The following is a 13,644-nucleotide window of genomic DNA, read 5'->3' as shown; positions in this document are numbered from 1 at the left end:
CAGGCCACTTCACTCATCTGTTCTGTGTTTCCTATCAGCCCAAGGTCAGTTTGCATCCTTCCCTTCTGGTCGGCTATGAAGATGGATCAGTGGTTCTGTGGAATTTGTCAATGGGGAGAATGCAGAGCCGACTCGCATGTCATCAGGAGCCAATCATGGGCCTTGACTTTGACTCTGAGAAGGCCAAGGGGGTCTCGGCTTCGTCTGAGAAGATGCTTTGCTGCTGGAGCTGCAATGAGCAGCAGAGCCTAGAGGTCAGTGCCTTTGCCCCCCCCCCCCCGCGCGCCATTTGTTCTGTTTTTTCGCTAACGGCTTGATAGACTGAAAAAATATTTAGTCATGAAGTGGGGCTGTTGCCAATCCCTAGCTAATTAATCACAGGCTGGTTATGATCTGGGGGAAAGCTGGGTGAAGATGGAGACGCTTCTTCAACTTCCGTTAAGTCGTTGGTTCTTCTCTGTCCTTTTCGTTTTTTATGCAGGCCCCACTAAGGTCTTAACAAAAGTATGGGGGAACTGTTTTAGCTCAGGGGCCACATTCCTTTCTGGACAGCATTTTGGGGGCCACGTGTCGATGGTGGACGGAGTCAGGGGCAAAGCAGTTGAAGCTTTTAATGTAATGTTGTTTAGTCATTTAGTTGTGTCCAACTCTTCATGACCCCATGGACCAGAGCACGCCTGGCACTCCTGTCTTCCACTGCCTCCCGCAGTTTAGTCAAACTCATGCTGGTAGCTTCGAGAACACTGTCCAACCATCTCGTCCTCTGTCGTCCCCTTCTCCTTGTGCCCTCCATCTTTCCCAACATCAGGGTCTTTTCCAGGGAGTTTTCTCTTCTCATGAGGTGGCCAAAGTATTGGAGCCTCAGCTTCAGGATCTGTCCTTCCAGTGAGCACTACTGGGGAAACCATAGCTTTAACTATACGGACCTTTGTTGGCAGGGTGATGTCTCTGCTTTTTAAGATGCTGTCTAGGTTTGTCATTGCTTTTCTCCCAAGAAGCAGGCGTATTTTAATTTTGTGGCTGCTGTCACCATCTGCAGTGATCATGGAGCCCAAGAAAGTAAAATCTCTCACTGCCTCCATTTCTTCCCCTTCTATTTGCCAGGAGGTGATGGGCCCAGTGGCCATGATCTTCGTTTAATTAATGTAATAGCACAATTCAAAGGGTTGGTGCTGACCTTTAAAACCCTAAATGGCCTCAGTCCTGTATACCTGAAGGACTCCACCCCCTTTGTTCAGCCCAGACACTGAGACCCACTTCCGAGGGCCTTCTGGCAGTTCCCTCACTGCGAGAAGCGAAGTTACAGGGAACCAGGAGGAGGGCCTTCTTGGTAGTGGCGCCCACCCTGTGGAACGCCCTCCCACCAGATGTCAAATAAATAAAAAACTATATGAAATTTAGAAGACATCTGAAGGCGGCCCTGTTTAGGGAAGTTTTTAATGTTTTAATGTATTTTTAACCTTCTGTTGGAAGCCGCCCAGAGTGGCTGGGGAAACCCAGCCAGATGGGCGGGGTAGAAATAGTAATAAATTAATAATAATCATATTTACTCTGGTGAAGTAAGATGGCTTCATTGCACACACGTCCCCTTCTCTATCCACCACCTAGACCAGCGTTTCCCAAACTTGTGTCTCCAACTGTTTTTGGGCTGCAATTCATTCCCATAATCCTTGACCACTGGCCCTGTTAGCTAGGGATGGTGGGAGTTGTAGTCCCAAAACATCTGGAGACGCAAGTTTGGGAAATGCTGGCCTAGACCAAGGAAGAGGCTTTGTCAGAGGACACATTACAGGCATAAAACGCTCTAGATGTGGAGCAGGTGGGTAGTCAGGGGAGCGGCCATGGGAAAGTGGGTGTGGCCTGAAAGCCACATTCTGCCCACAGAACTGAAGTTCCTCACCCTTGGTCTTCTCAGGCTGATTTCACAACCTCGCAGGGAATTCTGGGCATTGTAGTCCTGGGAATCAGGGAAGAGAGGCCTTCTAACAAATCTCAGCGCCCTTAACAGACTCCACTTCCCAGGATTCTCTGGGAGAAGCCATGACTTTTTAGAGTGGTATAATACTTCCAAGGTGTAGTCCAGACAGAACCTTATATGCTTTCTGCCACCAGCTGAGGCTGATTTGGGCCGGGGAGCATTTACTTGGGGTGAGTGAGATGTTGCTCAAGGTGCTGATGTGTTGCTCATTTATAGCTTTCTATTCTTTAAAGTGTAAGGTTTATTGCATTTTTTAAAAAGTATTCATTATTACTTTTCTTGGGTTTTTATTACTTGAGAGCTGCCTCTGGCTAGAATGGCAACTAAAAAGAGTTATAAATAAAATACAGAACATATGCGCAATGCTACATTTATGCACATGAGTAATCTGTTTGTTTTTCAAGGTAGAATTTCCTTCTATACTTTATAGGATGGAATGGGCATTGAATATCTTCCCCAAGCTCTCTCGTTCTCTGCTTCTCTCTGTCCCTGGGTCCCTCATCCCAGAAATCTGCCACAGGTATCAAGAGGCCATTGGTCTCCCATCGATGGAACATTAGTGTTCCACTTTGGGCAATATACCTGCAATCAGCTTAACAAAGAAAGAAAGAAAAAGGTCCACAACTGTGATATTACACTGCATCGTAAACTTACTGAGAGCAATTAAGCATTCATCCTAACCCACCTTGTTGTCCCTTTAGATATTTGAAGATGGCTATCATATCTCCTTTTAGTCTACCAGGCCGTTGCTGTTGTTTAGTCGTGTCCAACTCTTTGTGACCCCATGGACGAGAGCACACCAGGCACTCCTGTCTTCTACTGCCTCCTGCAGTTTGGTCAAACTCATGTTGGTAGCTTCAAGAACACTGTCCAGCCATCTCGTCCTCTGTTGTCCCCTTCTCCTTGTGCCCTCAATCTTTCCCAACATCAGCGTCTTTTCCAGGGAGTCTTCTCTTCTCATGAGGTGGCCAAAGTATTGGAGCCTCAGCTTCAGGATCTGTCCTTCAAGTGAGCACTCAGGGCTGATTTCCTTCAGAATGGAGAGGTTTGATCTTATTGCAGTCCATGGGACTCTCAAGAAGAAGAAGAAGAGTTTGGATTTGATATCCCGCTTTATCACTACCCGAAGGAGTCTCAAAGCGGCTAACATTCTCCTTTCCCTTCCTCCCCCACAACAAACACTCTGTGAGGTGAGTGGGGCTGAGAGACTTCAGAGAAGTGTGACTAGCCAAGATCACCCAGCAGCTGCATGTGGAGGAACAGGGAAGCGAACCCGGTTCCCCAGATTACGAGTCCACCGCTCTTAACCACTACACCACACTGGCTCTCAAGAGTCTCCTCCAGCACCATAATTCAAAAGCATCAATTCTTCGGCGATCAGCCTTCTTTATGGTACAGCTCTCACTTCCATACATCACTACTGGGGAAACCATAGCTTTAACTATACGGACCTCTGTCAGCAAGGTGATGCCCAATTCCCTCAACCATTTCTCATAAGACTTGGTTTCTGAACCATTTATAATTTCGGCTGCGCTGCAGCTGGTCATCATCCTTCTTAAATTGTGGTTCCCAGAATTGGACACAGTATTCCAGGTGTGATCTGCCCAAGGCAGAATAGAGTCATACTATTACTTCCCTTGATTTGGACACTATACTTCTGTTGATGCAGCCTAGAAACTCATCTTGTTAGTTTTGCCCAGCTCTCCATCTGTTAAGGTCATCTTGAATCCCAATTCTGTCTTCTGCGGCATTGGCTGACCCTCCCAGTTTGGTGCCATTTACAGATTTGATAGGTTTGTCGGAAGTTGCAATAAACAGAGCCTTGGGGGGTCCTTCCGCCCTTGTTCTATGACTGATAGTGCAGCCGCCAGCAAGTGGATGATTGAAGATTTGCTATGAAGGTCTAACAGGATTTTGATCGTAGCGTTCTGAAATTAAGTCTCTGTTCTTTGGACATTCCAGTCTATAATGGGAAAGGGAGTTTATTATTACAGAAGGGCAGGGTGTACTGTGTTCCACTCCAACGAAGCAGCTGCCTTCATTAAAGACATCTCCCGGAGTAGCCAAGGTCGCCTAATGACAGCAAATGGTAATGGCCACAGAGTAATCTGTACATTGACAAAAGAGCCGGTCAATGCCAAGAGGTTAAGTCGTACTTAATTAGGGGCAGGACTCTCAAGCCTCCTGTTGCTGGATGGCCCAGATGCTTAGAAGTAGAACATGTGAAAAGCTGGGATGAGTCATTTGCATAGTAGGCAGAGTCCTCAGAGTTATCTCTGTTGTTGGTTTTAATCCAAATTAAGTTCTAATCCTGCACATTAAGGGATCAATTTCCGCTGATGTTCAGCGGCCTCAGACCTCATTTAACCCTTAAAAAAAAGGCAGCGGGGGGGGGGGGTTGTGCCTGCCATGTGATACCTCCCTGCAAGTGGAAAGATAGCATACAGAAAGCCTGATCCTTTGCCCATTTAAAATGTGGGTTGTTGGGGGGTTTGGGGGGTTGTTTGGGGGGTTGTTGTTATTGAAATTAGAATAGAATAGAATAGAATAGAATAGAATAGAATAGAATAGAATAGAAATAGAAAAACTTTATTGTCACTGTACCACTTGTTTACAGTGAGATTAAACTGTTGGGTTGGCCTATTGGGTTGTTTTTATTTTGATTATATATTTTGTGTTTTTATATTTTTATTTTTTCTGTGAACCAGCCTGGACCTCTGGGTATAGGGCGGTATATAAATAATAATAATAATAATAATAATAATAATAATAATAATAATAATACACAGCCATTCTCTGATGGGGCAGTCCATTGTTTCTCAAGATTGGGCCTCCAGCTGTTGTTGGACTACAACTCCCATCACCCCAACCACTCGTCCTGCTAGCTAGGGATGATGGGAGTTGTAGTCCAACAACAGCTGAAGATGCAGTCAGCGTAGACAGTCACATGGCATCAGCAACTATAGAATGGGCTTGTTGTCATCAGTATTATAATAGAATTAGTTATTGTTACTTGGAGCGAACTCTGGGCATTTTTGCCAAGGCTGGTTCTGAAACATTCCCCACTTAGACTGAGGGACAGCTCATGACTCTTAATCTTACGGTCGTGGGTTCAAGCCCCACGTTGGGCAAAAGATTCCTGCCATGGCAGGGGGTTGGGCTGGATGACCCTCGATGCCCCTTCCACCTCTACAATTCTATGATTCATTGATTCAAGGCCGTTCCCCCATCTTTACTTGCTGTCTCTCCAACAAAAGCATTAAGAGCCTCACATCAGGTTATTTCCACCTATCCCCTCCCCTCTCTCTCTCTCTTTCCTATTGGAGTAATAATACGAACCAGATGGGTTTTTTTCCCCTCGACATTCCACATCCCTGAGGTAATGGTGGTGATTGGAAAGCCACTCAGTGGCACGTTATTTTTACTCCCGATGCATTTTGGCGACTCCTCGCTCGGTAACCGGCTGTCCAAAGACGTGACGCAAGAGCGGCCCCGTTTGGGATGGCACCGGTCCAGTGTGCTGGTGAAGAGTTGGTGAAACGAGGCTCTCTTGTCTCCAGGAGGCTGTCCAGAATCTGTGCCGGGCACCGTGGTGGGGAGGCCGCAAAGGAAAGTGGTTAGGCCAGGATAGTGTAACGAAGGGATAATGGGTTTGAGGCTGTTCTTTTCTTGCGGGGTGGAATCTCGGAGGCTTCCTCAGAAGGCCAAGCATAGACCTGGGGGAGAAAACTGATTCATTTCACATTTGAAGGTGAACCTCGCCTCTGATCTGCAGCTTCCGAAATAATGCACAAACCCAAACCTCAGCCCTCCTTTGAAATTTGCACTTCTCCAAATTGTGCAAAGCAGATCTCCAGCCAAGTTACGTGTAGGAAACTTTGCATATGCTCAGTTAAAACGTGCATGAAAGCACATTATATTAGAGGAAATCGCTTTGCAAACATGTGTCTGCTAGGGCAGATTCGCTCTGATACGCCGACAAGTTTTCACGATGGCATTGTTACTTGTAGAAAAATTGCAAACTGATGTGGAAATGTGGGGAGCTGAATTTAAGAGTGGAAAAATCGAAAAACTGAAAGGTCCATCTATCCCTAGCCAAACATCATAGCTCATAATAAACTAGGGGCACGGAAGGTAGTGCATATGACCTAATACCCTGAAATTTAGCATTTTAAAACAGTACATCTGTTTCTGTTATTTATTTGCTTTTTTACTGCATGTATGTCTGGTTATTTCAGACTTTATATTATTATGCATTGACACTATACATATGCTGTATGTATATAAACATATTTAGACCTCTTTTTAAAAGTACTAAAACTCTATTTACATAACCAAACCTATGAAAGATCAAAATTGCCTTATCCACCAGATAAATAATAGACATTAAATTAAATGCCAAGTAAAACCAACACCCCTAATAATAGGGCATTTAAATAATGCTTTAAATATCTAACTTTTTCATATTCAATTCATTAGTCTCTTGCTATGTAAAGAGTCTCTAAGCAACTTACAGCATTTTAAAAAACTTTAAGGCATAACATAAAATTGAGGGAACAGTGCATTGCAATAAAAACTATACAAAAATCTATACCAAACAGCCCCAGTAAAACATCAGCAAAAAAACCCCAACCTTAGCAGGAAAATGTATCATCATAATCCGTCCAATGCCTGGGGAAAGAGAGAGGTTTTTGCCTGGCACCAAAAATACATTAACAATGGCACCACGTGGACCTATGAACTTACCTTATGTCCTTCCTCAGCTTATAATTCATTAACTTTTGATTGAATGAAATTATCCCAAATTTTCTGACGGAGGAGGAGAGACATCTCCCACCTCCCACCCCAAGAAAATGGAGTGGATGTTGTAGCTGCTATCAAGAAATAAGTGTGTGGTAAAGGTAAAGGGACCCTTGACCATTAGGTCCAGTCGCGGACAACTCTGGGGTTGTGGTGCTCATCTTGCTTTATTGGCCAAGGGAGCCGGCGTACAGCTTCCGGGTCATGTGGCCAGCATGACTAAGCCGCTTCTGGCGAACCAGAGCAGCGCACAGAAACGCCGTTTACCTTCCCGCCAAAGCGGTACCTATTTATCTACTTGCACTTTGTGCTTTTGAACTGCTAGGTTGGCAGGAGCAGGGACCAAGCAACGGGAGTTCACCCCATCACGGGGATTCAAACCACCGACCTTCTGATCGGCAAGCCCTAGGCTCTGTGGTTTAACCCACAGCGCCACCCGCGTCCCTATAAGTGTGTGGAACCTGTAACAAAATATTGCAGCATGTTCCTCTTCAAGGTTCCAGCCAGCTAGCCGTACCTTCTTTGAATGTAGTGGGACTTAATTCTGATTTAACATATCTGGTGGTAATAAAGTACTTGTATAGATCTTAAATAGAATTCCAGTTCATGGTGATATTTCGGAGTAGCCAGTCATTGACCAAAATCATCCTGTTCTTTTTATTTGTTAAAGTGTCGTGAAAATGTTTGGGGCAAGTAGCTACTATAAACAAACAAACAAACACCTCAAGGGTACCTACAGGCTCTTAACAGTTTTGCACAAGGGATTCAAGTGCCTTTCAAAAAAAAAAAGATTTGTGCAACCGAAGCAGATTAAAGCACCACAAACTCACTTTGCAAAATGGGGGTTTTGTGGTTAGGAGACTGATGAGGAAACACACATTGTCACATAACCACCCTGCAAACAAATCCAAATGTTTGGCCCAACCTTACGCCTGGTCCAACCTCTGCATAAGCTTTGCACAAGTAAATCAGGACGAATGCTCAAGAATCAGGACGTCCGAGGAGCAGGTAGAGCTGAGCAGCTGCGACTTTCTTTTTTTCAAATAATCGCCACACATGTTAAGCCTTCCAGCTCATCCCCTTGTAGGCCAAAGCATCTCCCGTCATTTTTGTAACGCTTCAACCTGTCAGGCCGGACGTGACTGCCGTGGTTTGGGGAGTTCGAATTACTTTCCCATCTGTGCAGAAATGGAAGCGAAAAGGGTGTTTCTCTCTTCCTTCTCTAGGGGGGTCCAATAGGTCAGTGGTCTTCAACTGGCTGGTCAGGACTCACTTCTGGACTGTGGCAGCAACACTATCGCCCTGCTCCTTTTCAGCTTTTTCTTGGTATCTGTCTGTCTCGAGAAGCAATGGAGTGTTCTTCTGGGGGTGAAACGATAACAATACGATAATCTTTATTGTCATTGTCCAATACAGAACAACAAGATTGAAAAATCTACATCAGACATTCAAAAACCAACAAGCCTGCTATCCCAACTATCCCAACCTGGTTAGCCCCTAAAAACTCTGATACCCCATAATTGAATACAGTATGCTCTCATAGAGACTACCTTAAAGGTAAATGTAAAGGGACCTCTGATCATTAGATCCAGTCGTGACCAACTCTGGGGTTGGGCACTCATCTCGCTTATTGGCCGAGGGAGCCAGCATACAGCTTCTGGGTCATGTGGCCAGCATGACTAAGCCGCTTCTGGCGAACTAGAGCAGCGCACGGAAACACTGTTTACCTTCTCGCCAGAGCGGTACCTATTTATCTACTTGCACTTTGACGTGCTTTCAAACTGTTAGGTTGGCAGGAGCAGCGACCGAGGAACGGGAGCTCACCCCGTCGCGGGGATTTGAACAGCCGACCTTCTGATCGGCAAGTCCTAGGCTCTGTGGTTTAACCCACAGCGCCACCCGCATCCCCAGAGACTACCTTACACTGCGTTTAAAACCAAAATCGCATTTGGATAGAAACTGTTTCTCAGGCGGCTAGTCCTAGTCTTTATAACCCTGTACCTTCTTCCAGAAGGCAGAGGCTGAAAGAGATCATTTCCGGGGTGCGCACTATCCTGCACGATCTCTGCAGCTTTCTTATGGCACCTGGAAGCATAGATTTGATCCAAGGTGGGAAGAGTGCACCCAATTATTCTCTCCGCACTCTTTACAACCTTGGACAGCATAGTTTTTCCCCTGACCGTGCAGCTCCCAAGCCACACATAGAGACCATAAGTTAATACACTCTCAACAGTACAATGGTAAAATGCCATCAACAGGTCTACGTTAGCGGCACTGAAGTGACTTCCCTGGGACGCAAACCTATCCAGTGGGTGTGGAGGTCCTGGGCTGCCCAGACAACAAGATCCCACTGCTCAGCTTCACTGATGTGGTCCAAAGGAAAGCAGAGCAATACATTTGGCACCAGCTTGGCTGCAGGAGTTGGCAGAAGGAGGTGCACGAGGCGCCATCCAACCGTCTTAGGGACTCCATTACGGATTTGTGGAGGGTTTACTCCTTGGCCTTTTCAACTATGCTAAAAATACACCTTGGGAGAAAAGCAATGACAAAGCTAGACAGCATCTTAAAAAGTAGAGATATCACCTTGCCAACAAAGGTCCGTATAGTAAAAGCTATGGTTTTCCCAGTAGTGATGTATAGAAGTGAGAGCTGGACCATAAAGAAGGCTGATTGCCGAATAATTGATGCTTTTGAATTACAGTGTTGGAGGAGACTCTTGAGAGTCCCATGGACTGCAAGAAGACCAAACCTATCCATTCTGAAGGAAATCAGCCCTGAGTGCTCACTGGAAGGACAGATTCTGAAGCTGAGGCTCCAATACTTTGGCCACCTCATGAGAAGAGAAGACTCCCTGGAAAAGACCCTGATGTTGGGAAACAGTGAGGGCACAAGGAGAAGGGGAAGACAGAGGACGAGATGGTTGGATAGTGTTCTCAAAGCTACCAGCATGAGTTTGACCAAACTGCGGGAGGCAGTGGAAGACAGAAGTGCCTGGCGTGCTCTGGTCCATGGGGTCACGAAGAGTCGTGGCAAACCTTTGGCTCTCCTTGGTCATTGGCCATGTTTGCCGGGGCTGATGGGAGTTGTAGTTCAGCAACACCTGGAGGTGCCAAAGGTCTCCTACACTTGGTACATACAGAGAATTGGAAATTGCCCATGGTGCCTGGAAGCTGTTGAGTAACATTTGGGAACTGCTTAATTTAAGGTTACCAGACATCCCCGTTCCCCGGGGACAGTCCCCAGATTTACAAATAAGTCCACATACAAAATCAATTGAAGTTGAAGTGTGTCCCGGGATTCATTGAAAAATATCTGGTAACCTTAGCTTAATTATGACAAAGTTATCGGCTTATCGGAAGCCCAGAGGCAAAGGCAGAGGAAAGGGTAGATAACGTGGAATCCTCTTGTCATTTATACGTCCAGAATTTCTGTAGCGTGGTGTACTGATTTCATTTAGTTTTCCTTACGATGTTGTAATGATACTGTTTTGTGTATTTTAAAAGAAAAATGTCACAGTAAGTTCTCAACCTTCACTGGTTCCTGATTTCGGGCAGCAGGGGAATAGCCTCCGAAATAGCAATTATGTTCCGTTTTTTATTTATGTAAGCATTTTCACCCCACCTTTTTAAATTCGCAAAGAATTTATGATGACGTATTAAGTTACAGCAGTAAGACGATCGTCAAGCCACACTAAAAAAAATACTCAATAAACAGCAGGACGCAACAAGATGGAGCGTAGGGGAGAAAGGTGAAAAATACAGGCAGCAGAACTAAATTCTCCAAATTCCAGTTCATGGAACGCATGAGCTGGGAGGGAAACCTTGTGGGGCCTACCCCCCAAGGTTTGCAGAAATTAAAAAAATCTTTAGGGGGGCGTGGATCCCTACAAGGCCACACAACCTTAAAAAAATAGCCCAAGGAAGACTGAGCGTGCTCAGTGGTCACAGAAGGGTGATGGGAAATGGAGTTTTCCAGAGGAGGGCGTGACTGGCTGGCTGGCTGCACCCTAAACAAGAGCATGGCATACTGCAATGTCTTGTTTCAGACCCCATTTGTTTTTATTTCAGCTTTGCACAAGAAGACAACCAATTTATTTCCTTTTTGATAGCAATTTATTGATTTTCCAAGAATAACAAAACAAAACAGAAAAAAGAGAAAAATTTCATAACCGAATTAAACCTAATTTTTTGGTTGACTTCCCTCCCCTCCCCCTCTTGGTTCCATTATAATATACTAGTTTATGCATGTCCATAAAACCTTATATGCCTAACAATCCAATTTTAAAACCTTCTCCAACCAGTTTCAAAGCAACTCCTCTCTCCTGCCCCTTGCCTGGCTCGAATTGGTTTTCTTCCCATGATACGAAGACCCTCTTCACTCCACATCAGGAAAGGGATGCTCTGGGAAAGGATATATTACTATATGGACCACCTTGGAAGGTGGTGACTCTCCTTCCTTGGAGGCTTTTAAATAGGCTGGGTGGCCATTTGTGAGGGATTCTTCATCTGTGATTCCTGCATAGTAGGGGGTTGGAGGAGAAGACCCTTAGAGTCCCTTTCAACCCTACACTTCTATGGTACTTTGAGTGCAGTAACAAATCATTCTCCAGGGTCTTAGGCTTTGGCTTGGAATCAATTTGACTCCCTCCCCCCTCTTTCTTTTTTCCTTTCTCCTTCTATGATGGAGCTCCTATTTGGGGACTTCCCTGGCTTTTTTCTGGCCCATGTAGGACCAGCCTGGATAGTTAGCCTTGGTGAAGACTTGACGTTTTTATCCCCAAAAAAGTTTTTGATTGAGTTTCCACTGAAATGAGGCTGCATTTTCATGTTTTGATGTTGTATTTTAATCTTGTTTTTTAAGCTGTATTTCAATCAATTGTTTTTATATTTGGTGTTAGCCACCCTGAGTCTTGGCTGGGGAGCGTGGGGTATAAATAAAAATTGTTGTTGTTGTTGTTGTTAATTTCCCCCTTCTTTTCCCAGCTCCGACAAACGTATGAACTCACCAATCCCGGGATCGCCGAGGTGACCCTCCGCCAAGATAAGAAAATCCTGGCGACTGCTGGCTGGGATCACCGCATCCGCCTCTTCAGCTGGAAGAAGATGAAGCCTTTGGCCGTCCTGGACTACCACACGGCAGCAGTCCACTGCGTAGCCTTTTCGGACCACAGCCAGCCCCAGGAGAGACTGATGGCGGCTGGCTCCAAAGATCACCGCATCAGCGTCTGGTCGATATATAATCAAACATGAAACGGGTTTGGAGCCGAAGAAGGAAGACAGGACAGAAGTTTGCAATTTAGAGTTAAAGGGCAAGTCAGGGCAAGGCGAGAGGAAGAATAGAGGATACCCATCTCAGCAGGACTTCAGGACACACAATCCCACTTAGCAGAAGGAGGCAAAAATCAATGGTTTTTTTAAAATAAAATTTTTTTAAAAAGGATTTGTATTTGTATTTATTTAAATCACATTTTTAAAATTTGAATCAATTTTTTTTATTTAAATTGGATTTTTAAAATAAAATGCTTTTAGAGGAAAAAATCTTTCTGAAGATAGTTTTCTGTTTAAGTTACATGATAGTCCAAAGGCTATTCATCAGGAAATAAGAATTTGTTTTCAGTTTTTCATGTGTGCTGAAACTCAGTCTAAGTTGTGTGGTGTTTTGAGAATCCTTGGGCAATATGTTCTAACTCCTCCTTCTCCTCGCTGCCTTCCCCACCACTTGGGCAGAATCTAGACACTTATTTAAAAACCCGTGAAAGTGCTTTTTTATGTTTTGAAAAATATATTGAATTTGCCATAGCTCACCATCACCATCTGGTGTCACTTTACAACAACACGCTTAAAACGTTTTATTTGCAGCTGAGTCCTTGCTCTCTGCTGCTATACAGAGGGAAAGGGCAAGCCGAATTGGTGCCTGTTGCTCCTTCTACTCTAAAGCAGGGGCCAGTAGTGGAGGGCCCTGCCTAGACCTGGGGCCTCAGCAGGGGCCCAACGTTACCAGTTTCCATGCTGGCCAGCCTACATTCCTCTGAGTAAGCCCCATTGAACAAAATGGGGACTTTTCTCTGAATAAGCTGTGAACCAGGAAAGGGAGGTTCTTGCCATAGTTTGTGATTGTTCTGCCCACCTGCACCAGTATATAGCAGTTTGAAGGAGTGAGGGACTGCAGGCAATGTCTTGGAAGTTGGGAGGTAGGTAGGTAGGTAGGTAGGTAGGTAGAGGGCCAGATTTAGGTTTGATAAGGCCCTAAGCTTCTGAAGGTAATGGGGCCATTTATATGTCCAGCTTTCCATTGTCAACAACAATTTGCTGCTGTTTTTTGTGTTGAATATATGCTATTTATGGACCTAATGGGTATCTAGAGCCATTTGCACATAACAAATAGGAGCCTACACAACACAAAATACTGTTGCTCTATGTAGGTTTTATTTTATTTGGTTTTTTTATCTCATATTTTGGAAATGTACATCCAGTTTGTTTTTTCCTTTAAATTTTTTGGGGGCCCCAAGAGAGTGGGACCCTAAGCTATAGCTTGTTTAGCTTATACGTAAATCTGGCACTGGATAGATAGATAGATAGATAGATAGATAGATAGATAGATAGATAGATAGATGAGATATGGATGTATGATATAATAGAAATATGTGGGGCAAGACCCAACCCAATGAATTCAAATTACAGGAAAGAAGATTCCAGTGAAGCATTAGGAAGATCTTTGTGATGGTAAGAGCTGTTCAAAGGTGAAACCGACTCCCTCGGATGGCGGTGGGAGGTGTTTCGGCATCTGTGGCCACCTGTCAGGGATTCTCTAGGCCTGATTTCTGCATTGCACGGGGTTGGACTAGATGACCCTTGGCTCCCAGCTCT

General features: G+C 44.8%; 1 protein-coding gene across 5 annotated transcripts in view; it reads left to right on the top strand.

Annotated features, from left to right (window-relative positions):
- Positions 1–12,315, top strand: part of GNB1L (G protein subunit beta 1 like) — an 83,830-nt gene extending 71,515 nt beyond the window's left edge. For 2 of the 5 annotated variants that reach the window (XM_083717596.1, XM_083717598.1), the window contains 2 exons: positions 39–254; positions 11,761–12,176. In XM_083717596.1, coding sequence (XP_083573722.1) covers positions 39–254; positions 11,761–12,027 — 483 coding nt within the window. In that variant the 3' untranslated portion in view covers positions 12,028–12,176. Of the gene's footprint in view, positions 1–38; positions 255–11,760 lie in introns of all 5 variants that reach the window. The other 3 variants (XM_083717597.1, XM_083717599.1, XM_083717600.1) reach the window with 3 other exon arrangements.
- The last annotated feature ends 1,329 nt before the right edge of the window (positions 12,316–13,644 follow it).

Source organism: Podarcis gaigeae (assembly GCF_964106915.1).
Source record: "Podarcis gaigeae genome assembly, chromosome: 16".
NCBI lineage: Eukaryota > Metazoa > Chordata > Lepidosauria > Squamata > Lacertidae > Podarcis > Podarcis gaigeae.
The sequence above is the reverse complement of the archived record's forward strand: the minus strand, read 5'-3'. Positions and strand labels throughout refer to the sequence as shown.